Genomic DNA, 24,243 nt, shown 5'->3' on the forward strand with positions numbered 1-24,243 from the left:
TATAAAACTCTGATCACCCCCAAACAATTAAATGGTAGCGGCCGTGCCTTTGGGTTAGTGGGTCAGGGACCCGGTTTTGTTCTCTTGAACACATGGCGTGAGCTGTAAGAGGTACGTGGGGTTGTGCAGAATTGTATTTTTTTCATTATAAATTATATGCATATTAGGAAAATTTTGTATGTTCTTATAATACTGTATATTGTGGAGAGAGGCGCAGGAAGGAGACGCGATGTGTGACGCGATGTGCTGATGCGAATTTGAATAGTTAAGCATGGGCATGAAGTTTGTTACGAGAATTAATTTACAGAATATTCGGGGTACACAGGTTTGCCTTTTATGGCTAAGAAATGTATTTTAATTTTTAGGTCAACCCCCATAGTTGCCTTCTTTCAAACTGATACTACAACTTTAATATAATTTCTAGGTTGGATGTGCCTGGAGGATCTTCAAATAAAAAGAACGTCTTCATTGCGGTGGGTCACATTTGTACCGCCATCATTATGTGGGTGAGGACAGGCCTTTCCTGCCATGTGATATCTTACATTTTACATTTACAGCATTTACCAGACGCCCTTATCCAGAGCGACTTACAATCAGTAGTTACAGGGACAGTCCCCCCCTGGAGACACTCAGGGTTAAGTGTCTTGCTCAGCGAAACAATAGTAGTAAGTGGGGTTTGAACCTGGGACTTTGCTCTTCTGGTTAAATCAGATCGTTAGGCACTGATTCGTTTCACATTATTATTAACCAGACCTGTTTTGTGTGTGTTTCTTTGTTTCTATGTCTTTGTTTGTAAAAAAAACATTTAGCCATAAGTGCTATCGCATCATTTTTGTGTTTCTGCTCCTATGTCCCATTTGTTATGTCCCTGACCCTAGACTAGGGACATAACGGCGGAGAAAGAAGCAGGCACTAAAGCACGACATTGTGAGAAAAGGGGGTTTTAAGTAAAGAAAGTGAAATTGAAGTGATTGCAGCACAGCACAAGAAACGTGTCCTCTGTATTTAACCATCACCCTTGGTGAGCAGTGGGGACGGTGCTTTGCTCGGTGGCACCAGATTGGCACCTTGGCGGATCGGGATTCGAACCTGCACCCTTCTGATGATAACATCTAGACCACACCCGCCCCAGATGATGATCTATATGAGAAATATTGGAGTTTACAATGACGGAGAACATGAATGAAAGACACAGTGTTGGGGTCTGAGAACATCATGTTTAATGTGATCTTGTCTGAAAAACAAACAGCACCCTGAATCCAGCACCACAGAGTACAAACCCGGGTTACAAAGGTTCTAATTCCCAGCACGCCACTTCAGAACTGGTCCCAAGTTACAGTACATGCTCCCCTCACTTCAGTGATGGCTTCTGTTAAAATAATGCGCTCGAGTCCAATCCAGTGCAACACCACAGAAGTTCTGCATATTAAAAACAGGATCTAATGCTATTTTAACCCAGGTCTGCCACTCATGTTCTTAAAATTCATTTAAAGGTTTGTTGGTGGAGCAAGATCTAACCGGTTCTGTTTCAGGTGGGCAGGGTTCTAGTGAAACGATTCAACTTTTTTGAGAACAAACACAGGATCTGCCCCATAAACCATTTTCGGGGGCGCTTTTGGCCACTTGGAATTCATGTTGCAGTCAACGTAACCATCTGGAAGGGGGCAGGCGTTATTCCACACATGCCAATCATCTAAATGGGAGCTTCTGGAAAATTCTCAAATCCTCACTGTTCAGATCGCCCCTGACACGTCGTCATATATCCAGTGAGCGACACACGTTATGCGAGTTGAAACTGACGAAATTACGGGTTAATATCAGACTTAGACTAGCGAAGGTGGCCAAATAAGAAACTGTGTAAGAGTTAGTTGATTTAAGGTCTATCTGGCTATTTTGCTTTGCTACATGAGGGATTCTCCGCCAGTGAGGAAAGTTTGGGTGGGTCGGGCATTCCGGAGGAGTTCCTCAAGTTTCTCCAATGGATACTTGCCTAAACATTCATCATTTGGTCTTCCCTACGCCTTTCGCTTCTTTCTGCAGATTTACTCTAAATCATGCTTTTCTGAGGCCACGAAGCCATTTGTCACCGTAACTTCTCCTCCGTTTATCACTTCTTCTCCTCTCTGGACTAAACCGCTACGTCCTGACTGGTTTGCCATTTTAATAGCACCGATCTTCTTCTCAGCCTCCTCTTATCGCAACTCCCCGTTGACTTTTGGCTCAACTTGACCAGAGTCTTCACTTGCGGACGTGCGGTGAATCTCTCCGTTTGTCAATGTGGACTGGGCCTTGTCTGGTTTGCCGTCCTTTTCTTCATCACTATCGCTTCTTTCACAGGTTCCATTCACAACCTCCAGCTGACCATTAACCTTCTGCTCCGGCGAGTCCGATTTCCCCTCTTGGCTCTCTGGGTTTTCGGCCGTCCTCTCCTGAGCGGGTCCTTCAGTGGGGTTGGCTTCCTTGGAATCATCTCTGTTCGTTTGTCCTCCAGCTTCCCCCTCATCGGCTGGTGACTGAGGCTCACTTATGGAATTTGCTGCTTCCTCCGTCACCTTCTTTTCTTTCAACTTGTCCATGAGTTCTGTCAATTTCTCACTAGTTACAGAGAAACAAAAATAAAGTGGGTTTTATTCAGTTGTGTCATTGTTTTTATACTAATAAAAGTACAAAATAATGTTAGAGCTGTGTCTCTTCACCCATACGAGGTCTTCAGGATGCCATTAACCAGGGCCAGCTGTTCCAGTGTGGTGTCCAGAGACGGCAACAGAGCCTGTAGAGAAGATAAACTGAAGCTACAGCAGCACAACGTTCTACCTCAATCCCTAAAAAAATAAGGGAGGGGCTCAGTGTGAGGTGCTGTTGAGGTCTGCCAGACCTCATTGACCCAGAAGGACTCCACGCCCAGGACAACATAGAATATAAAATGGCGACACGGACGTGAAGTCATCCTCAGAATATGTTCTCGTTTGCTGTTAGCTGTACCTTGACCGATGCCTTGACCACGCCTCCTGGATCTATATGTTGCCCACCACCTTTTCCCTCCCCAACCAAGATTCATATCTCATCTCTGATGCCCCATCCACTCCTGAAACCACCTCATCTACAACTACTCTGAGGTTGCGCCCCACATCCTCATTCCTGACAGCTTGATTGGTGTTGACTGGCTTCTCACCTCGGGCGTGGCCGCGTCGGAGAGCTCTGGCCCTCCTTGCCGCAGGGAGCGTTCCACGCGCACAGCCTGCTGGGTAATGGCCTTCAGGAACAGTGAGCTGCAGTGAGTCTGGCGGTGATCGTCACCGTACTGTAGCGAGAGAAAGTGAAGTGATTGTCACTTGTGATACACAGCAGCACAGCACACGGTGCACAAATGTGTCCTCTGCTTTTAACCCATTGCCCTTGGTGAGCAGTGGGCGGCCATGACAGGCGCCCAGGGAGCAGTGTGTGGGGACGGTGCTTTGCTCAGTGGCACCTCAGTGGCACCTTGGCGGCTCGGGATGCGAACCGACAACCGCTAGGCCACCACTGCCCGTGAGATGCACACATACACACATGCAGGGGTTGGAGTTACTTGTACAGCGTGTGTGTGTGTGTGTGTGTGTGCGCACATTCGTGTCTCACCTTGCTCTGGAACGCGCTGAGCGCCTCTCTCTCGTGGGTCATGGCGCCTCTGTAGTCTCCTGCCACACACATCCTCTGGGCCAGCAGGTGATGGCTGCGGGGAGACACGCAGTCAGAAACCACGAGACCCGGAACTCAGCCGACCCAGTTCAGTTATTTTCTAGAATTTCTCTTTTCTGCGTGGACGGCAAAGTGGCCCGACCTCCAACTTGACCTCCAACTTGACCTGTGACCCCAAACATGTCCTACGTACAACAACATCCTCTCTACGCCGCACATTTCTAATGAAAAGACGAGACCGGAGAACAACAGCTCACTGCGGAGGAGAGCGGGGAGTTACGGCGCCACCTACGGGCGTGTTCGGGACATTTACATTTACAGCATTTATCAGACGCCCTAATCCAGAGCGACTTACAATCAGTAGTTACAGGAGACACTCAGGGTTAAGTGTCTTGCTCAGGGACACAATGGTAGTAAGTGGGATTAGAACCTGGATCTTCTGGTTCATTGGCGAGTGCTACTACCACCCCAGATGACGCTACCGTGTGGACGGGGGGTTTTTTAGAAACCAAAATCCCATTTTAGAGAAAAGCGTTCTTATCTGGATGGGGCCTAAGTCTCCCCCCCCCCTTGTGTTTGAGGATGAGCCTGCAGCGCTCTTACTTGAGGGCAGTAGTGAGGTCCATGGCCCCTCGGAAGAAGGTGTTGACTCTGAGGGCGTTCTGCAGGTACTGGAGGGACGGCTCTCCTTGCAACAGCAAACCCAGAGAGCTCTGAGCGCAGGCGAGGAAGGAGAAGCACGCAGTTTTACCGACGTGCCACGCGTTAAATGTGCAACGACACCGGGCCTGATGGGTCTCAACTCACGTCCAGGGTGGCGATGTAGGGATGGTCCTCTCCATGCACCAGCAGCATGAGGAGGCGAGCGCGGTACAGACAGCGCTGGGCCAGAGACGTCTCACCACCAGCAAACATGTACACCGCCAGCAGGGCCTACGCAGGGAGGCAATTTAAATATAAATATAAATAACCAATTCAATATTAAATTCACAGGATGGTAGTAGCCTAGTGGGTGACACACTCGCCATCTCCTAAATATTCCTGGTTTAAATATCGCTTCTGTTCAGTTTAGAGATATGAATGGTAAATATGCGTCCGTTTTTTACATGAAAGAATAACACTGAAAATACAGGACCATAAAAAAACACACGTGAGGTTATGTAATAAACAAGAAGTTGAAGATTTGCATCTCTTTTGCTGTGATGGCAGCATTTCACACCCTCGTCTTCTCTCCACCACCTTAAGTTGGACAACGGGGACGGTTTCCAAAAGTCCTGAAGGTTTTATACTGAACACTTTCTTATCATTCGCTCATGTTAATGAGCAGCTCATCAAGCGACTTTTGATGAAGACGATAGAGAACAAAGCCGCCATGAAGGTTAAAAGAGAAAAAAACAGATTCTTCAAACATACTTCACTTTCTCCTCCTTTAACAAAAACACACTCGCCTATGAACCAGAAGACCCAGGTTCAAATCCCACTTACTACCATTGTGTCCCTGAGCAGGACACTTAAACCTGAGTGTCTCCAGGGGGGGACTGTCCCTGTAACTACTGTAAGTCGCTCTGGATAAGGGTGCCTGGTAAATGCTGTAAATGTAAAATTTTGACATTTTTTGACCCAAAAGGTGGAGGCTACTCTATTTAACCTTTCTAGCCTCGCCCTTTTGGGGTGAAAATGTTTTTAATTAATTAATTTAATTGTTTTCCTGACTTCTGCTGAAAGGTGCAATGTGGTTTTGACCACTAGATGTCAGCCTCAGATCACGTTTAAATCGACATGGACCCGATACTGATCACGAATGCCCTGCCAGAACACGAGAGCAAGGAAACCAACCCGACCCGAAATTATTTTCATGAATTATGCTCTTTGTGCAAATCTGTATGAAGATCTTTGACATTGTTTAAATTTCATCTCATCATGTGATCTGAGCATCCAGCGGTGGTAAAACTGGAAAGAAATGTGTTATTCTCTCCTAAAATCATTTAATAACGAACAAAGTGTTTTGTGTGTGTTTCCAAGGTGGCCACCCGCTTCCTGTGCTTTTTTGGGGTATCAGCACCAGAACTCACATACTGCTGGATGGTGTTGGGGTGGTCGAAGCCCAGAACCCGTTCGCTGATCACCACCACCCTCAGCTGAACACTGCGGGCCTGGGGGACGACAGCACAGTGCAGGTGTGTTTTTTACAGCACGAGAACAAACTACAGGGAAATACACACACACACACACACACACACACACACACACACACACCTCCGCCGAGCGTCCCTGCAGATATGCTACCCGGGCCAGCAGGCTGAGGCAGCTGCAGGCGTCGGGGTGGAAATCGTCACACACCCGTCCGAACAGATACGCCGCCTCCTTCAGCTGCTCGTACGCCTTCCCCAGCAGACCTGCACACACCAACATCCAACAACATGAGCAGAGATGAATATGAATACGGTGGTGGTAGCCTAGTGGGTAACACACTCGCCTATGAACCAGAAGACCCGGGTTCAAATCCCACTTACTACCATCGTGTCCCTGAGCAAGACACTTAACCCTGAGCGTCTCCAGGGTGGGACTGTCCCTGTCACTACTGGTTGTAAGGGTGGTGGGGTACTGAAAGTAGGGTGGTAGTAACCAAGTGGGGTAACACACTCGCCTGTGAACCAGAAGACCGAGGTTCAAACCCCACTTACTACCATTGTGTCCCTGAGCAAAACACTTAACCTTAAGTTGCTCCAGGGGGGGACTGTCCCTGTAACTACTGATTGTAAGTCGCTCTGGATAAGGGCGTCTAATTAATGCTAATGAGTGTAAATGAATATCCGATACTGAAAACTACCGGGAATTGTTTTAGAACAGATTTTAACGAAGTTACAATGTTAATACTGAAAACTATGTAAGATTGAAAAAAATGGAGAAAAATTGACCTTTCTGTAGGGTGGCCTGTCCAGCGTGGAAAATGCGCGTGGCATCGTGGGTTGTCGTGGACACGTGTTTCACGACAGGAAGCATGTTGAGCACGTCGTCGGGGCCGACCGGCGCCTTGTTACGGTTGTCGAGGACGTAGTCCCTCAGCCTGATCTGTGACATCACACACAAACCAAAGCCATGACAAATTTGCAGAGTGTTTTACATATTCTAACAACGTAGTAATAAATGAATAAACAGTAGCTGACGGATCTCAGGTTTATTCATTTTAATTCTTTTGTTATCTTACAAAAAATATGCACGATTATTATTATTATGTAGGGCGATTATCATGAGAGTGTCAATTCCGTCTTCATGGTAATGGCAATTATTGTAATGCGTGTCTGAAAATCACAGCATATTTATTGACCCACTGACCACTGAAGTTTAAGTTGCACGTGGTTTTGGACTATGACAGGGTGTGTCGGGCGTACCTGTATCCCAGTCTTCAGACACAGCTCCCTCAGCAGGGACATCTTCTGCAGGCCGTACTGCTCCACCAGGTGGTCAGCACTGGCACTGCAACAGGGAAAAAACGTATTTGACCAGTATCAGACATAAACCATGGATCCCTCATATCACAGTCACAATAACAATGGCCATCTCCTAAATATTCCTGGTTTAAATATCGCTTCTGTTCAGTTTAGAGATATGAATGGTAACTATGCGTCCGTTTTTTACATGAAAGAATAACACTGAAAACACAGGACCATAAAATAACACACGTGAGGTTATGTAATAAACAAGAAGTTGAAGATTTGCATCTCTTTTGCTGTGATGGCAGCATTTCACGCCCTCGTCTTCTCTCCACCACCTTAAGTTGGACAACGGGGACGGTTTCCAAAAGTCCTGAAGGTTTTATACTGAACACTTTCTTATCATTCGCTCATGTTAATGAGTGTCTCATGGAGCGACTTTTGATGAAGACGATAGAGAACAAAGGTAAAAAGAGAAAAAAACAGATTCATCAAACATACTTCATTTTCTCCTCATACAACAAATACGGAATATGTTTCTCGCTTTGTAATCTTCAAAATGGCTCCATCTTAGTCTCCATAGCCGCCACAAAGTAGGGCGACAATCTAATTAAATGTGTGCTCTGCAACCTGAAGTGTCCTGGTCATAAACTTGAAAAGGTTTATAAGGTATTGTATGTGGATTCTTTTCAGGACTTGTGGGAAGTGGGCTAATGTCGTACCACAGTCCCTCAGTCAGGCAGTAGGTCTCTTTGGCATCCTGACAGACGAGGCTCCACAGCTCATTCCCACTGAGCGAACTCCAGACCGTGCTGTCAGAGGACCCTCCTCCTCCACGGCCACGCCTCCTCGAGCGCTTCTTGTTCTCCTCCCCCGCGGAGGCGGGGCCATAATGAGGCACGAGGAGGCAGCAGAGGAAGTGACTGATGGCTGTTGTCAGACTGGACACCTCCACACCCTGGGAAAAAATGGGCCTAGAGTAATCGGGCAATGGTCACACAGATTTTGTGCAATGGCAGCTGATCTTCAAACCAGATACTGAAATGCTGGCTTGCTCAGAACCGGACATGGTGAGAAAATGGAGGTGCAGCTTACAAGAACTGAAAAAGCCACTCATATTTACCACTCCAAGTCTGAAGAAATTACACAGGCTTATATATTGATGCCGTTGTAAATGCTGAGATGGATTAGGGCTGAACCCATTAAATGAAATGGCAATAAAAGACAATTAGATTTGTGGTTGTTAAAGTTCCTTTGGTGTGAATACATTGCAAAAGTGTTTTACCAGTTTTTAATTACTAAATTAATTTCTTTTTATGCATTTTATTTTGCCCACTGTGTTCCTATTTTACATATTTTTTTGCATATGCAATTTTCATTGGCTGTGTGAATTTAAATCAGTACATACAGTACATAGGTACATATACACATACTTTACAGTTAAAGATATTACCAGATCGCCCAGCCTCAGTTATGTAAGAGTTTTTCCCTTTTTTCCTCATATAGAAACGAATCTATTAGGAATGTAACTTAGCTTGTAGGCAAATCTGGGGAAAAAAAAAACGTCAGAACTCGTACCTGTATGAAGCTGTTGAAAGCCCTCCGGGTGCAGCGCACCACGATCTCCCCAAATGCCAGCCTCTGAAGCAGGAAGAAAGAAAAAAAAGACCAGCAAGTTGAAAAACTCCAAAATATTCCGTCCCGCAAGTCCGTTATTCCAGCTTGTGATCTTCTCTGAAGGGTACAAAGTAGATTTGAAACAGTGTGCATGTCAGGAAACCCACCTGAATGTGCCGGAGTCGCGCCCTGTGCTCTGACTGGTTGATGGCGGCGGTCACCAGGCCCAGGTAACGCAGGTTTATCCCTCTTTCGTGCAGGGCGTGGCACAGTGTGGCGCCATCTAGTGGCATCTCGTTGCAGTGTAAACAGTCTTCCAGCTAAAAAGACGGATGAACTGTAGTAACATGCTGACGCTATGAACACTTGCACCAACGTCTGAGTTGGAAATTTCATCTGAAAAGCCCCCTGAAGTCCAAGATGCTGCACCTTTACACTCTTTGTCACCGTGTTTGAAACATCTACTATACAATCCACCTTCTGGTCAACAAGCCATCCTTGGTGTCCAATTAGAATGATTCCCTGTATCAGGGGTCGCCGACCCTGGTTCTAGAAAGGTCACCAGCCCTCTTAGTGGCTTAGTTCGTATCATGCTCCACCACACCTGATTCATTTCAGGAACTGGGTATAACAAGCAGAGGGGCAGTAAACCGGGACCAGGGTTGGTGACCCCTGTCTTACGTTTTGGACACATAAGATGGTCCCGATCTGTGCATGGTCAACTTACAAATGCTGGTATCTGGTGTGTGGTGATGAAGGCAGCTGCCTCTCGGAGTAACCTCTCCTGCAGCTCAACTGCCCGGGATTCTGAGCCGGGGAACTCCACTCCTGCAGAAACGCCGAGATTGAGGTTCAGTTTCTGGCACTTTAGTCGGGGTCGAGTCGGGTCAGGTTGAGCTCGAGCAGTAAATGGCCCGTCAGCAAACACGAACGTCTGGTCTACAGCATCTATTCAATATGATTCGCTGGTTGGATATTTGTTTTGGTGATTAATAAAACTATTTTTCATGCTGTAAATTTGTTTTACATTTACATTTGAGGCATTTGGCAGACGCCCTCATCCAGAGCGACTTACAACGTGCTTCCATGTTACAATCATTGAAGTGATCAGTTCTGGGTCACTAGGACCCCCAACTATGAATACAATCTTTTTATTCACTCTGTTCTAGTTTCTATACAGAAGTCAGACAAGAAGAAGGTTACAAGTTCATCTAAATACTTGCTAAAGAGGAAGGTGTTGATAAAAAGGCTCATTTTTAAATGAAATGTTCATTGGATTTGCAATTCTCGGCCACCGTCGTCAGGCGATGCGCTTTAATATATTAATTATAAGGGATGCTGTGGGGGTGAAACGGCGGCTATGGTTTCCTTTCCCTCTTAGTGTAGCGCTGGTGGCCGGGTCGATCAGGTTCGGATCCTGTCGGGCTCGGGCCAGGTTTGAAGCACAGGTTATGTATTTGCACGTTAGGATGAGAGTGTAATGAAGATGGGATGTGGGTTCCACCTGGAGTGAAGACGTTGGGGTTGAAGCGCATTTCGAAGATGATGTCGCTGATGGAGCCCACGTCCTTGCACGCCCCTCTGACGGCATCGGTGCCACGGCAGTCGCCTAAAGAGCGGACACGCCCACATTTACTCGTGTAAACACGCGGGCAGAGTGCTGAATGGCGCGTGCAAGCGCTGCCCTCACCTGCGTTCACACACTCCTCCACCCCTCCGCTCTCCTCCATCCGTTCCCTCACCCGCTGCAGAAACTGGGCATGCCTGAAACACAGGGGGCGCAACACCATATGTCGCTGCAGAAATGCATTTTGTGCACGAACCGACTTGGCCACAAAACCAAATACAAATAATAAATGGGTTTTGATGCAAAATGTGGGTAAAATGCAGCATGGTGCCATGTTCTCCGTCGAGAGAACTGAAGAGAACTCATATGTCCAGGCTACAAAAGTCGGACAAGAATAATTCTCTTCCGGCCTGTGATAAAGCGGTAATTTAGTCCAACTAATATCAAGACCTGGAGGCCGGGCCTAGTTCGGTTCGATGTTTGTGCAAGGTCACATGGTCACACGTGATTTGTGGTTATTTTTTTACTGCGCTGTGTTAGGAAATATGATATTCACAGACAAACCACTCACTTGTACTGTATGAAGGCCCGAACCAGCTCTGGCCTCAGTCGGCACAAGCCGTGAGCAAAGTTGTTCTCTGTTGGGCCTGAGGGGTCGGAGGTCACCGACCCGGCCTCCACCGCCTTCTCCATCACCGGCAGAAAGTTGGCGTCGGCCGGCATGGTGCGGAAGACGTCCAGAAGGTAATAGCGTCCGTCCGCTCCCAGCAGCCCCTGCGCGTCCACCGAGGTGAAGAGGGGCACCTGGTGTCCGGCCGGCCCGACCACGGCGTGCCTCTGCAGGGACAGGCTCTTGGCCGACTGGGCCAGGAGCTCCAGCAGCTTCCTCCGGTGCGGGTTCTCCTGGGGCCCGGCGCTGTATCCGTACAGGAGGCCCCTGGGAAGCTCCGCCTGCTCGAGGCCGTGCAGACCGGGGGCCAGGCCCTGGGCGGAAACTCGGACCCCGCGGTAGTCCACCACCGCGGTGGGGAGGGTTCGCAGTCCTTGCAGGTCGCCATCCAGCTCACTGTAAACCTGAACACAATGCTGAGGTTACTCACGCGCTTCATCAACCATCTCAATCCACCACTTCAGTACAGAAAACGAAGGGATTTCAAATCAGCGTACTGTGGAGCTCTGTTCCATGTGGGAAGGTCATTATGGGAACAAGAGAAGAACATGCCATGAACTCTCTCCTCAGTAAGACAGGACGTGCTCTAGCTGCAGAAGCTAGATAAGAAACGTGTGTGTTTTTGTGTGTGTGTGTGATGGAACAGAGAACGAGGGCAGAGTGCAGAGCACCACACCATCAGGGCTTGGACCTCAGTAGACCTCGGAATCTGGCGCCTAGCCGTCAAGGGCAGATCCTTCTAAGTCCTCGAAGTTGCAAGGTGGTGCCCGACCAGTTCGGACTAGTTTCTGCTGGACACCCTGACTGGTCTGCAGATACACAGCCCCGAGTGCACTGGGCGTTCCACTTTAACTCAGTAATCTGACCGGTAATCTAACCAATTACCAGTCTCCATCGTTACAACACCGTGGCCACTACGGACAATAAGTTGTTCTCAGTTCTTCATTTCAGAAATGATGATTTTTTATACACTCACAAGGTCTGGTTTTAAAAGAAACTTAATTATATAAATTATGATACTTTACTCCCCATCGCAAGCCTCACTTAGAACAAATTGTACAAATTGTAGAATATTTCTACCGTCTCTATCGTTCAACTAGACAGGCTTGCCTGTCTGTGCAGATGATCTTTCGCTATATATTTCTAACCTACCTGTCTTTATTGCTGCTGCTCTTCAATCATTCTCTGAATTGAATTTAAATAAAAGTGAATTATTTCCCATTGGCAATGCTACTAATAATTACCCTCTCCATAGCTTACCCTTTAAAAATGCCTACCATAATTTTTCATATATTTTTGGCGTTTGTGTCACCACCAAACTTGAGGATCTTTTCAAGGCTAATTTTGTTCGAGAAGATTGTGAACGGTGGTCCCTTCTTAATCTATCTCTGGCTGCACATATCGATGCTGTGGAAATTAATATTTTACCACGTTTTTCCTATTCATTTCGATGTAGGCCAATATTTTTACCTCAGTCATTCTTTCAGAAAGTTGACACCATGATCTCTGAGTTTATTTGGAGTAAGAAGGTTCTTTACAATGACCAAGACAACTGGCTGGGTTAAGCCTTACCACATTTTAGGTTTTATTATGTGGCGTCTAATATTAGGATCCTCAGATTTTGGCGTCAGTCCGAATCAACAGATCCCTCAGATTAACTGGGTGGCAATAGAAGCAAATTCAGTCAGATCAGGTATCTCTGAAGGTCTTAGTGCACGTTACCTTATACCAAGAACAGGTCTCAGAATTCGGCCTCAAATTCTTCTATCTATTCCCCGCAGGCTGCAAAATCCCCAGTTCCCCCCATCTTTGGTCGATGATCTGTTCTCTGTGAGGTTTTAAAGACCTGTGTATAGACAACCTCTTTTCCTCTTTCTAGTCTCTTCCTCTGCATGATTTCTCACCTGCAGGTGTGTAGCTGTGCTCCTCATACTTTTCCCACATTTCCCGGTCTACCCCCTGACTCTGATTTTCTTAAACCAATTCCATCGCTTATATTTTCTTATATTTATAATGAAATTTTTTCATTGACGTGCTGATTCACTAACCTCCCTGAGGACACACTGGGAGGAGGTTCTTCTACGAGTGCATGGATCACCTAGACTAGACTGGGCCTCATACAGTTTTACACAGTTCGTATTATTCTGAGGTGTGGTGAGAAGAGAAGATTAATTACGACTGGAAATCCTCTATATCTCCCACCCAAATTCCTTCTATATGGGAAACTCTCCGATTACGGGGCCGCTTCCTTCACCGTTAGGCCACCACTGCCCCAGTGGTGAAGCTGACGAAGCTCCTCTTATCGTCCCACGCAAACAAGCGGGTTGTTAGAAGCACAAAACTGGACGCCACCGACATGATCTCCGCCAACGGAGAAGAACACAGAGCCACAAAGTCTTCGTTTTTAGCACATTTTAATATTTCGAGTTACTTTACCTGGTTACTAGTTACTTTTTAAAAAAATTAACTAACCACCTGTTTCAAAGATCCAGATCTCGTTTTCAGATCTCCACGGGATACACAAAGTTAGAAAATCAGCCAAACTGCTGCATATGGAGCCATCATCTGACCTCAGAAATCTGACAAAACACGCTGTACTTACTGCAGTCTTACTATTACTATGCTACGCTATACTATTACTTACTATGCGGTGGTGGTAGTGGCCTAGTGGGTAACAACACTCGCCTATGAACCAGAAGACCCAGGTTCCAATCCCACTTACTACCATTATGTCCCTGAGCAAGACACTTAACCCTGAGTGTCTCCAGGGGGGGACTGTCCCTGTAACTGCTGATTGTAAGTCGCTCTGGATAAGGGCGTCTGGTAAATGCTGTAAATGTAAATGTAAATGTCAACATGTCTTACTATTTCAACTTGTACTCATAACGATATGGATACCAATACTTACTTTTAGAACATTATCCTACCACTGCTATGCTGACGACACACAACTCCTCTTCTCCTTTCCTCCCTCTGATCTTCATGCTGCTTCCAAAATCTCTGCATGTCTAACAGACATCTCTTCTTGGATGGCAGTCCATCACCTCCAACTCAATCCCACCAAAACTGAACTAATATTCATTCCAGCAGATTCTTCACCACATCAGGATCTTGCTATTTACCTGGACAACTCGCAGCTCTCTCCTTCTGCAACAGCCCGCAACCTTGGAGTAACAATAGAAAACCAACTCTCCTTCTCAACTCACATCAGCAATCTTTCCCGCTCATGTAGATTCCTTCTCCACAATATCAGACGAATCCGCCCTTATCTGTCAACCCAGGCCACCCAACTACTGGTTCAGTCCTTAGTAATCTCACGACTGGACTACTGTAACTCCCTTCTAGCTGGTCTACCACTATGTACCATCCGACCTCTACAACTCATACAAAATGCAGCAGCACGACTGATCTTCAACCTTCCCAAATTCTCCCATACCGCCCCTCTACTACGTTCCCTTCACCGGCTCCCAGTAGCTGCACGCATCAGATTCAAAATACTGATGCTGGCCTACAAAGCCAAACATGGAGTAGCACCATCCTACCTCACAGCCCTTATTACACCTCGCACTGCACCTCGTATACTCCGAGCCTCCAGTACTGCTCGCCTGGTCCCTCCATCTCTGAAGGTAAAAGGAAGACGCTCATCTAGACTCTTCTCTGTCTTGGCCCCTCGGTGGTGGAATGAACTTCCCCTCGAGGTCAGAACAGCTCAGTCACTGAGCACCTTCAAACGGCAGCTCAAGACCTTCCTCTTTAGAGAATATTTAGATTAAATTGTAATTTTCTTGTTGTCGAACTTGTGTACATAATCTACTACAGAGTGAATAAAATAGATGTATTCATAGTTGGGGTCCTAGTGAACCGGAATTGATCTCTTCATCGATGGTAACTTAAGCACGTTGTAAGTCGCTCTGGATAAGGGCGTCTGCCAAATGCCGTAAATGTAAATGTAAACATTTTACCCCCCTTTACACACAACTACCCTTTTGCACCTTGTGCATATAGCTGCAAATTCATGACATTTACTAAAGTGCGCCCACACTGGATGGCGGGAGAGCATGAAGTGCAGGGGACAGTTGAGAATGAACAGACGTACTGATAGTACCACTATTTGTCCAGGAGTTTATTAATAATTCATTACTGGTATTGGTATTATTACAGCAGTTCTGGTAAAGATGTGTGATCACCACGCAATATTATTTCGTGAGTGGCCTGAAGACAAGGTCCAGGTTCCTTCAGGAACACTTCTCACCTGAACTGCACTGAGCTCCAGCCGCTGGGCGGCCCTCCTGCCCCTCTCTCCGCCCAGCAGAGCCCCTGCGGCCCCGCCCTGGCTCATGAAAACCCCGCCCCACAGGAAGGCCGGGTTCTCCGCGCCGCCGCTGACCGGGTCCACGCAGCCGTCGATCACAAGCTCCGCCCCCTGCGTGGCTGCACACACAAAGGCGCTGTTGACCTGTTTTAAAAAGGGGAAAAAGGCGTGTCACGCGTGTGTGTGACTGACTCATCACCATCGCACAGCAATTTCGGTGACTCATGCCGGCCGCGGTACCCACCAATTACACTGCATGTGTGTTCAAAGGTCACCGCGTTCGGAGGAAAATATTTTCTACTCAATTACCCCCCTGGTGCCGACTACAAAGCGAGGTTTCCCGTCAATTTGCATGAAATTTGCCAGGCGGGTAGATTTTGCATTTTGCGCGGATTAACCCCTCGCAGTAGTGGGACGTACGGGTCCTCAAGGCACCAGGGACGTGAGCGCCGGAGCCACCATTCCGGCCTCCGGCCTCGTCCCTCTGCCGAGGATCCTTGTTTGCGCAGTCGGCGTGAAATTCGATAGGCTGACGAAAGCGCTCGCACATGGGAAGCAAGGCCGCCGCCCATGGGGCCGCCGCCCATGGGGCAGTGGTGGCCTAGCGGTTAATGAAGCGGCCCCGTAATCAGAAGGTTGCCGGTTCGAATCCCGATCCGCCAAGGTACCACTGAGGTGCCACTGAGCAAAGCACCGTCCCCACACACTGCTCCCCGGGCTCCTGTCATGGCCGCCCACTGCTCACTCAGGGTGATGGGTTAAATGCAGAGGACAAATTTCACTGTGTGCACTGTGTGCTGTGCTGCTGTGTATCACATGTGACAATCACTTCACTTTATTATTTATTATCAAACGCCCCGCCCCCTCCCTCCCCCTGCCCCGCTCAGTCACACACAAGGCGTGAGGGTAAAAGGTGCTTTTAATTCTATAGGTGGACCACTGTATGGTCATTTGATCTGTGTGTGTGTGTGTGTGTGTGTGTGTGTGTGTGCTACCTGCAACACAGCTCTGTCCCGCTCCAGTCTCTCCTCTAGACTGCCGTGGGGGAGATCTCTGGCAGCCTGAAGCTCCTCGTTCCAGTCCGGAGCCTTTTTTTTTTTTTTTTACACACGGAAAACGATTTAAAGTCACAGAAAGCGTAAGCAGACCCAAACACACACTCTAGAACCTTCACTGGCGTCGCGATTCGATTGTCGATGCCTCGGGCCCGTCATTTCTTCAACATCGCCTCACACCATGTTTACGTCAGTGATATGAGCGTGAAGGCCTCGTTCACGACTGAACCAGCCGCTTTTCTGCTCAGTGGAGCAACGCAAAGCATCGTGCGGTTGGATGGCGTCAAATAAACTCTGCATTTTTTCTTGCCATCAATTCCTACCGAAATCCCAGCAAGTGTTAAACAGAGAAAGCGTCAAGCGGACGCCAGTGAAGCGCCAGAGGGCGATCATTTCGAACGGACCTGTCGCTGTACTCAGATCAGTCACTACTGGCACTACTGGCATTAACCAGAATTTTTTTTACCGCCGCCAGAAAATCACAGAGCAACGTCGTTATGATAAAAACAATTCTGTTCTGCATCAGAATCATCTGCATCGGGACTCATCGATTACGCGGTTAATTTCAACACCCCTAACACACACACACACACACACACACACACACACACACACACACACACACACACATATATATACAGATTAGATCTGTTCAGTATTGAAATGGACGAGAATACACACCAAGGTTGAGGCAGTGTGAACATGAATACACACCAAGGTTGAGGCAGTGACACACAACCTACACACGCACACACACACACACCTGTGAGGCCATGTGCTCCTGCGGGGCAAGTGGGCTGCTGTGCGCGTGTCTGTGGGAGCGCAGCCCTGAGGCCGGGCCCAGCCAGCTCAGCACCCGGTACGGAGTGGCCAGGGACTCCTCAGGCGGCCGCTGGGCCCTGAGAGGGGGACACACACAAAACACAACGTCCACACACAACGTCCACACGCAAAACACAACGTCACGATCGAGAAGCGCACCGCGTCAATATTATTCATACTGGAGCTAAATCAGGGTTCTGATCGCTATAGTGAACCGCTACACTACTTCCGTAAAGTTGTACCTGCTCCTGAGCGCGGTGAAGCTCTGCTTGAACTCCGGGCTCAGTTGACACAGGAGGTCGGTGAGACAGTGGCAGACCGGAGACGAGGGGACAGGGCGGGGGTCAAAGACCTCCAGTGTTGACCTTTGGGTGGGGGAAGGTGCAAAACAGGCAGTTGTAGATTCTAAATGAACTGAAGAAGGACGCTCTGGACACCCACCAGCGAGAGACATCATAATAAAGTAATAAATACGAATTCCATCTCTATTAAAGCAGCTGAACCTGCTGGGCTGACATGATGTAATTTTTTTTTTTTTACAATTTATGTAAAAAAAAAAAAAAGATTTTATTGGTTAAATATGGCAGTTTTTTGGAATTAAAAAAAAAAAAACAGTCAATCAGTCAAATTAACTGAATAATCATGCAAAATCTTTGTCAGATGAATGAATGGATGTATTTAGGAGAGGAAGGGCCACCTGTTCAGGAAGAAGCCTCGGGGACAGGAAGTGATGTCACAGTGCCGGCCCTCTCTTGTGCAGGCGCCAAGGTAAAAGAAGTCACCTTGCAGCTTCCTGGGACCAGGGGGCGGGTTCCAGCTGCTGAGTGACAGGTCCAGCAGGCAACTGGGCACCTGAAAGATCAAGACCACAGTCTTCCTCTTCATCGCCTCCTGCGGCCGTGCACGCACGCGTGTACCTGTGCGGCATTTACCTCGCTCTGAGCGTCCAAGGGCAGAAGGACGGCCATTGGCGGGCGGTCTTTGGCCCCGGGCAGGATGTAGTCGGGGGGCGGAGCCTCGTGGGATGGCTGCTCTGTCTTTGTGTTGCTGCTGGAGCGCTTCAGGTTCTTGCCATGATTGGCATGAGGTGCATCTGAGGCATGAATCAGAAGAATGATGTTAACCAGCAGATACACACACACACACTCAGGAATGTCTCACAGAAACTGACCCGGTGGCACCACAACGTTAAAACAAACAAGAGCAGAATATTCCAACTATGCAGTGCGGTTGGGGGGGTGTGTATCACCTGTGGGGTGTGTGTGTGTGAGTGTGTTGAGGACGCTGGGGGACCGGCCGTCCCTGAAGTCGTCATGAGGTCCGGCTGCTCTCAGGATCTCCTGGACTCTGGTGAGGTGGGCGCGTGCCGACCGCGGTGAGTACGGCTCTGTCACACACACACACACACACACACACACACACACACTCATTTGTTCAACATGCTTCCATTGGCTGATGGAGGTTTGTGGTGAACTCACTGTTCCTGTGCCGGCAGTAAATTAGCTGCACCCACAGGTGCCCACGTGTGGCACACATTCGGAAGTCTGTGCTGAACACACCTTCCCAAAATATTTTACTTTCTTTATTTTTATTTTTCAAATTCAAATTGTGTTTGTCACGTACACAGTCATACACGGTATGATATGCAGTGACATGATTTTAGCGACTGCTACAGACCACAGTATTGCAAATATTGCAAGTAAACAATGAACCAACATGCAAATATTGCAAACATAACCAGATATTACACTTTTATGCCTTTAACATAAAAATGTGTAACAGGTAGGGTGAAGGTGTGCATGTGAGTAAAGTGTAAGTAAAAAGTAAAAGAGTTGTGTGCAAGTATTCTGGGGGGGTTGAGTCCAGAAGTGATTGACAGTGAAAGTGCTGGAGTGTAGTAGTGTTCTGTCCTTGAAGTGTTGTGGCTGTTGAGAGCTCGTACAGCCGAAATTAGTTTTCTACGGTTGCATGTGGTTATATCTGCTATGTAGTTCACCGAATGTATTATTGGTGACAGCAATAATACTGTGTGCTGAGATCGATTCGATCAACGCAATAAAAAAAAGTTTGATGACGTGTATTGTGTGATCGTTATTGTGCATTGTGTGCACAGGCACGTGTTGTTCGCCGCAGCTCGCTTTTTTTACGAGCCGGTACTGAGATAAGGGCCCAGATCCTGCTGGACGCACGCCCACTGCGACCGGGAGCAGGTTTAAAAGCGGCGTGTGTGCAGGTGGCCCGCCTACCCTCCACCAGGCGCAGAGTGGCCCCCGCCTTCAGGCCCTTGACGCCGCGGAGCTTGGCGAGGGGGTCGAGGGAGTTTCCAGAGAGGCTCAGAGAGAGGGAGGTGCGCGGCGCCAGCTCTTCCCGGCCCTGCAGCTCCAGCAGCAGCTCCTCCACGTGCCAGAAGCCATGCGCCTATAGGTGAGCAACGTAGGCAGACGTTCCGTATGTACGTACGCCAGGTCACATGCACGACACACACATGTTCGCTCACTAATGCACAATTAACACAGTAAAATGTGTAAAAGCACATTAAAGCACATTCCTTGCCATTGGATGGTGATACTTGGATAGGTATTTGTTCTGGTTGTCATAAGGGGGTGGGGAGTCAAATGTGGAAGCAGTTTGTCAGGAAGTCTAAAATCCGATTTTTCAGGACACCACTAAAGTCTCTCCGCTCAGGGAGTTGTGGTAGCAATAAGCACATATTAAGGGGACTGTCCCACAGTTCAACACCTTTGGACTGAAGTTAAGGGGCATGTAGAAAGGCTCCTTAAAGTGAATCTTTCCTGGGACCCTTTAACGTGTCTACTGGACAAATTCCCGGACTATCTGTCCCAGGATCAGAAAACTTCGCTACATCTCCTACTGATGGCCGCAAGAAAAATTAAGACAACTTATTGGTTGAAACCTGAACCACCCACGACCTCACAGTGTATACAAAAAACCCCCAGACAGTTAGATTTAATGGAACAGTTGACAGCACAATTACAGCTGAAGACGTTCATCTTGGGAAGAAGATGGACACCAGATCAAAGCCTTGTTGGATTGGCCACCTATGTCTCTTTTAAGTTTATATATTTTGCTTGAAGTTTGTCTATTTATTTATATTAATTTAGATTGTAATTACACAGTATATATCTTTATTTGAGAACCCAATTTCCGGACTGTGGTTATTGTTTGTATTGACGTTGACTGTTAATAAAAGTAAGCGACTGTAAACTGATCAGCAGGATACACACACAGCTTTACCTGCATTTCAAACGTCTCCACACCTGCTCCCTGGATCTTGACAGGAAATGATGACCCGTCCTCTTCCTGTTTGCCGGAAACTCTCTCCCCGTTAGTCACTTTGACACCATCTGACGAAAGGGGATGAGAAAGACAATCAGAGGTTTTAGAGGCCTGAAAACGTTTAGGAGTGGATGAACAGCGTGTGGGACACTACTGCCAAATAATGATGAAAATAATGAAAATAATATTAATAATATTGATTTTTTTCTGCCCTGTTTCACCTTTCTGCTGTAAATGTATTTGTGAAGCTGCACATTAACTTCACTGTTTCTGGTCATGTGCAAAATTGCAACATTACTGGACGAACCGTCCAACATTTTCTCTGTTCCATTGGACCTGGACCCTACGTGTCTCTTCTTTGGTTTCCCAGTCCCACGGATTACGAACTCAAAACGTAAAAAAAAATAACATCTAGGGCTATTACATCTGGATCTAGGGTATGGCTACGACTAAAGAAATCTCATAATGGACCGCATGCCCATGGAATATATCACGTGCTCGACTCGTCCCACAGGACCTGGGAACCTAACGTCAGACATTTAGATCTAGCAGTCCGGGTTTAAAAAGTCTCATCACTGGTTAGCATGTGCTTTCTGAGATCTGTCCGTCTGGTTTCTGCCAATTAAACCTTCACACGCTTGCGATACGGCTCGTACCAAGAGAGCAGGATTGTGAGAAAGTTTGTCAGCTACTGAAGCTTTGCCTCAGGCTCTGGACACGCAAACTGCCTGCGCTTGCGGTCCGACTGGTTCCATAAAAACCACCAGGAACAGGTTGCAGATACCAGCGAGGTTGTAAATGACCTGGCTCTTCACTCCGCCTCGGCTCCAGACAATGCGCCGCTGTTGGACACCGTTAGGACCTCGGGTCCTTGAGGTTCGGCCTGCCTGGCAAGTGATTGCATCAGTGCAGCCATCTGATGGACCTCCCGGGCCACCGCCCCTTGGCTGTGGTGCAAATTGCTGCAATCAGATGGTGCTGGTGGTGGTGGTGGTGGTGGTGGGGAAGGGGGGGTCCTGTTTCTTGGAACAAGTACCTGCAGGACCCTGCCCTCTGGGGACATCTGAAAGCACCCGCCATTAGCATGGCTATGCATCGCTGTATAGAGCGGATAATTGAGCTGAGGGCTGAAACCAGACGCTGGGACAAAAAGCCGCTGTCCCGGAGAAATCTGACTGACAGCCGACCAGATTAGCACCAAATCAAGGAAAGGGACGTGGATCAAAGAAGCCAATTCAAATATACATCGCGCAATCTCAAGACCATTATCCGCATTGATTACAGACTTGCACCAGTCTTCTGCTTTTGCTGCAACAGGGTGGGCTTTTTAAGAAGGCTACCTACTCTGAACTGTCCTGACGAAGCGCGCAATGGTCATTGTGGAAGCCCAGTCTCCAAGCCTGAGACGAGCACCTCAAAGGCAGCATTTGCACACTGACTTCAATCTCGGAATGAATTGATAAAGAGTTTATTTGCACTTTTGGCTGCCAACAGGCACAGGTTTTAATAGGGAGCGAGTGAAAGCAACGTGAAACCCATGTGTGGGGTTTGTCCAGTCAAGGGGTGAAGTCACGAAAAAAATGTCTTTCATGTTCTCCGAAGAAAATGAGCCAAAGCCAATGAATCTCGGGTTTAACTTGATCATTTGGCTCAATTTTCCTTCTGGCAAACGTCGATACGACCAGTCGAACACCACACAGGGGAGAGAGGGCTGGCTTTGGTCTCTATCAGAAAGATCAATCTGCACCACAGCTGGAAAAGGAAGTTCTGCCCCACCGATGTGGTTTATAAGCACGAGGCAGCTTGAGTCTCCTCCAGCAACACATTAGCAGAGCCTGTTCAAACACACTCACGCCTTCCTGAGGTCAAACACACACACACACACACACAGTGGAAGTGTGCAATGCCCCGCCCTTCCCAGGCATGAGCAGAAAAGGTGGGACGCTTGTGATTGGCTCTGGGAACTGAGAAACAGAAGCCTGCAGAGCCCACGAAATAACAGGGTTGCGTTCTTGTGTGATCTCAGAACTGGTCTGAGATCAGTCTCTATATATACATATGTATATTAAAATGTTTTTATTTCCACCCAAAGGACGTAGATCTTAGAGAGTAGAGATCAGATCTGAGATCAGTTCAGCCACATGACAGAGGTTTTAACGCACTTCCTGATTCAGACGGCTGCAACCATGGAGCGCTCCACTTTGGCACCCAGCATGCACCAGACAGCTCTGCCTATACGGCAAAAACGAAACAGAGACCAGCTATATTTATGGCATTTATCAGATGCCCTCATCCAGAGCGACTTACAATCAGTAGTTACAGGGACAGTTCCCCCCTGGGGACACTCAGGGTTAAGTGTCTTGCTCAGGGACACAATGGTAGTAAGTGGGATTTGAACGTGGGTCTTCAGGTTCATAGGCGAGTGTGTTACCCACTAGGCTACTACCACCCACCTGGGAGCGACTCTGAGGGTGTCATGGATGGCAAGCGGGGGACCCAACCACGCAGAAATATCCAGCAACAGGCGGTTAGGGGGACAGATTCGTCCCTACAGACGGGTTCCCTGCTGCTGTTGCAGTTTCCGAAGGCTTCTGGAAGGGGGTGTGTGAAGCCGGGCGGGGGGTGGAGAGGGACGGAGCCTCCACGTGTTGGGGTGGAGGTGGGGGGGGGGCGTTGCGTAAGAGCTTCGGTAGCCCGGAGAAGAACGCGTCCTTCTGAAGCCAAGTGCTTCCCCCCCTGGCTGCAGGCCATCAGAGCGAGAAAGGCTTGGCGTGAGAGGACAAACTGCGTGTGCAACTCTAAAAAGTGTGTGTGGGTGTGTGAGACGGGGGGAAGGGAGAGAGAGAGAGAGAGAGAGAGAGAGAGAGAGGGTGGTGGAACATGCAGTGGAGTTGCGAAGGTCTGGGTGTGTGGAGAACAGAAGAACGGCATACGTCCAGAGAAATGGACGTCGGCGCCCGGACCCGTCCCTCAGAAGCCCGCTGAGATGGAGCCAGTAGCTGGCGAAGGAGATGTCCTCACCTGCAGCTTTGTGTCCTCCTCCGCCTCCACGCTTGCCGTTGTCCTTCATCTTTCTCTTTGTGTCTTTTTTTTTTCTCCTCTTGAGGTTTCCTGTTGGCTGACTTCACTCAACACTCCCTTCGTCAGCTCTACTTCTCTCTTTCTCTCGTCCTCCCTCTTCTCCAAGGCAGAAGGTCAGGTGTGAGGCTCTTTCTCAACTTCTTGCTCTCTTCTCTCTCTCTCTCTCTCTCTCTCTGTGGAAGGCTGGCCGGCCACGCCCTCCTCCGACTCGACAGACTTCTCTTCTCTTCCTCTCCTTCTTTCTCTTTATGCTCTCAGAGACACGGGTGTGTCTCCTCATTCCTCACTCTTTTACTATCTGCTATTCCTCTGACCCCACCCCCTCGGCCTGGCCACGCCCCCTTTCGGCCCCTCCCCTCCCTCCCCGTGCCCGAGGGCAGGGAGGGATCCGACTAACACACACGGTGATAAAAAAAAAAAAGGAGAAAAAAGTCTCAGGAAGCTGCTGCCGCCGCTGCAAAGTTCACTGACCTTTGTTAACACACACACACACACACACGCGCACACACACACAGCTGGTTTCTGATCAGTTTAAAGGCAAACACGCACACACGGAAAGTGCGTTTTTTTGTTTTTTTCTAGGCTTGCGCAGATTACCGGGTGTGAAAAGGGCCTTTGTGTGTTTGCGCAGGAACGCCTCGTAGCCGCCAGTTCATATGGAACCTGTTAACCGGCGCGCCGCGCTCTGGGCGCCGTATCTGCCTCCCGCC

The 24,243-nt window shown here is 48.2% G+C and overlaps 1 protein-coding gene across 1 annotated transcript; it reads right to left on the reverse strand.

Moving 5' to 3' along the window:
* Positions 1-1,197: 1,197 nt before the first annotated feature.
* Positions 1,198-23,824, reverse strand: LOC114799656 (clustered mitochondria protein homolog). Its single transcript, XM_028996451.1, has 27 exons — positions 23,474-23,824; positions 20,411-20,520; positions 19,402-19,573; positions 18,405-18,542; positions 18,088-18,248; positions 17,853-18,007; positions 17,398-17,520; positions 17,097-17,232; positions 16,274-16,366; positions 15,219-15,422; positions 10,868-11,370; positions 10,420-10,493; positions 10,234-10,338; positions 9,457-9,557; positions 8,897-9,049; positions 8,691-8,753; positions 7,835-8,070; positions 7,071-7,155; positions 6,597-6,750; positions 5,935-6,074; positions 5,751-5,831; positions 4,486-4,611; positions 4,282-4,391; positions 3,619-3,712; positions 3,173-3,301; positions 2,697-2,770; positions 1,198-2,595 (listed from the first exon to the last, which is right to left on the reverse strand). The coding sequence occupies exons 1-27, from the start codon at positions 23,520-23,522 to the stop codon at positions 2,193-2,195; spliced, it is 3,972 nt and encodes a 1,323-aa protein (XP_028852284.1). The 5' UTR covers positions 23,523-23,824; the 3' UTR covers positions 1,198-2,192.
* Between the last annotated feature and the right edge of the window lie 419 nt (positions 23,825-24,243).

This window comes from Denticeps clupeoides, chromosome 11, assembly GCF_900700375.1.
Source record: "Denticeps clupeoides chromosome 11, fDenClu1.1, whole genome shotgun sequence".
In the NCBI taxonomy this organism is placed as follows: domain Eukaryota; kingdom Metazoa; phylum Chordata; class Actinopteri; order Clupeiformes; family Denticipitidae; genus Denticeps; species Denticeps clupeoides.

Excerpts from the sequence above, each read along its gene's own strand:
- LOC114799656 (XM_028996451.1), bottom strand. The coding sequence starts at position 23,522 with ATGAAGGACAACGGCAAGCGTGGAGGCGGAGGAGGACACAAAGCTGCA. Across the intron at positions 18,249-18,404 it reads CACACACACACACCCCACAG|ATGCACCTCATGCCAATCAT; the intron begins GTGATACACACC and ends TTCATGCCTCAG. Across the intron at positions 17,521-17,852 it reads CGAGGCTTCTTCCTGAACAG|GTCAACACTGGAGGTCTTTG; the intron begins GTGGCCCTTCCT and ends CCCCACCCAAAG.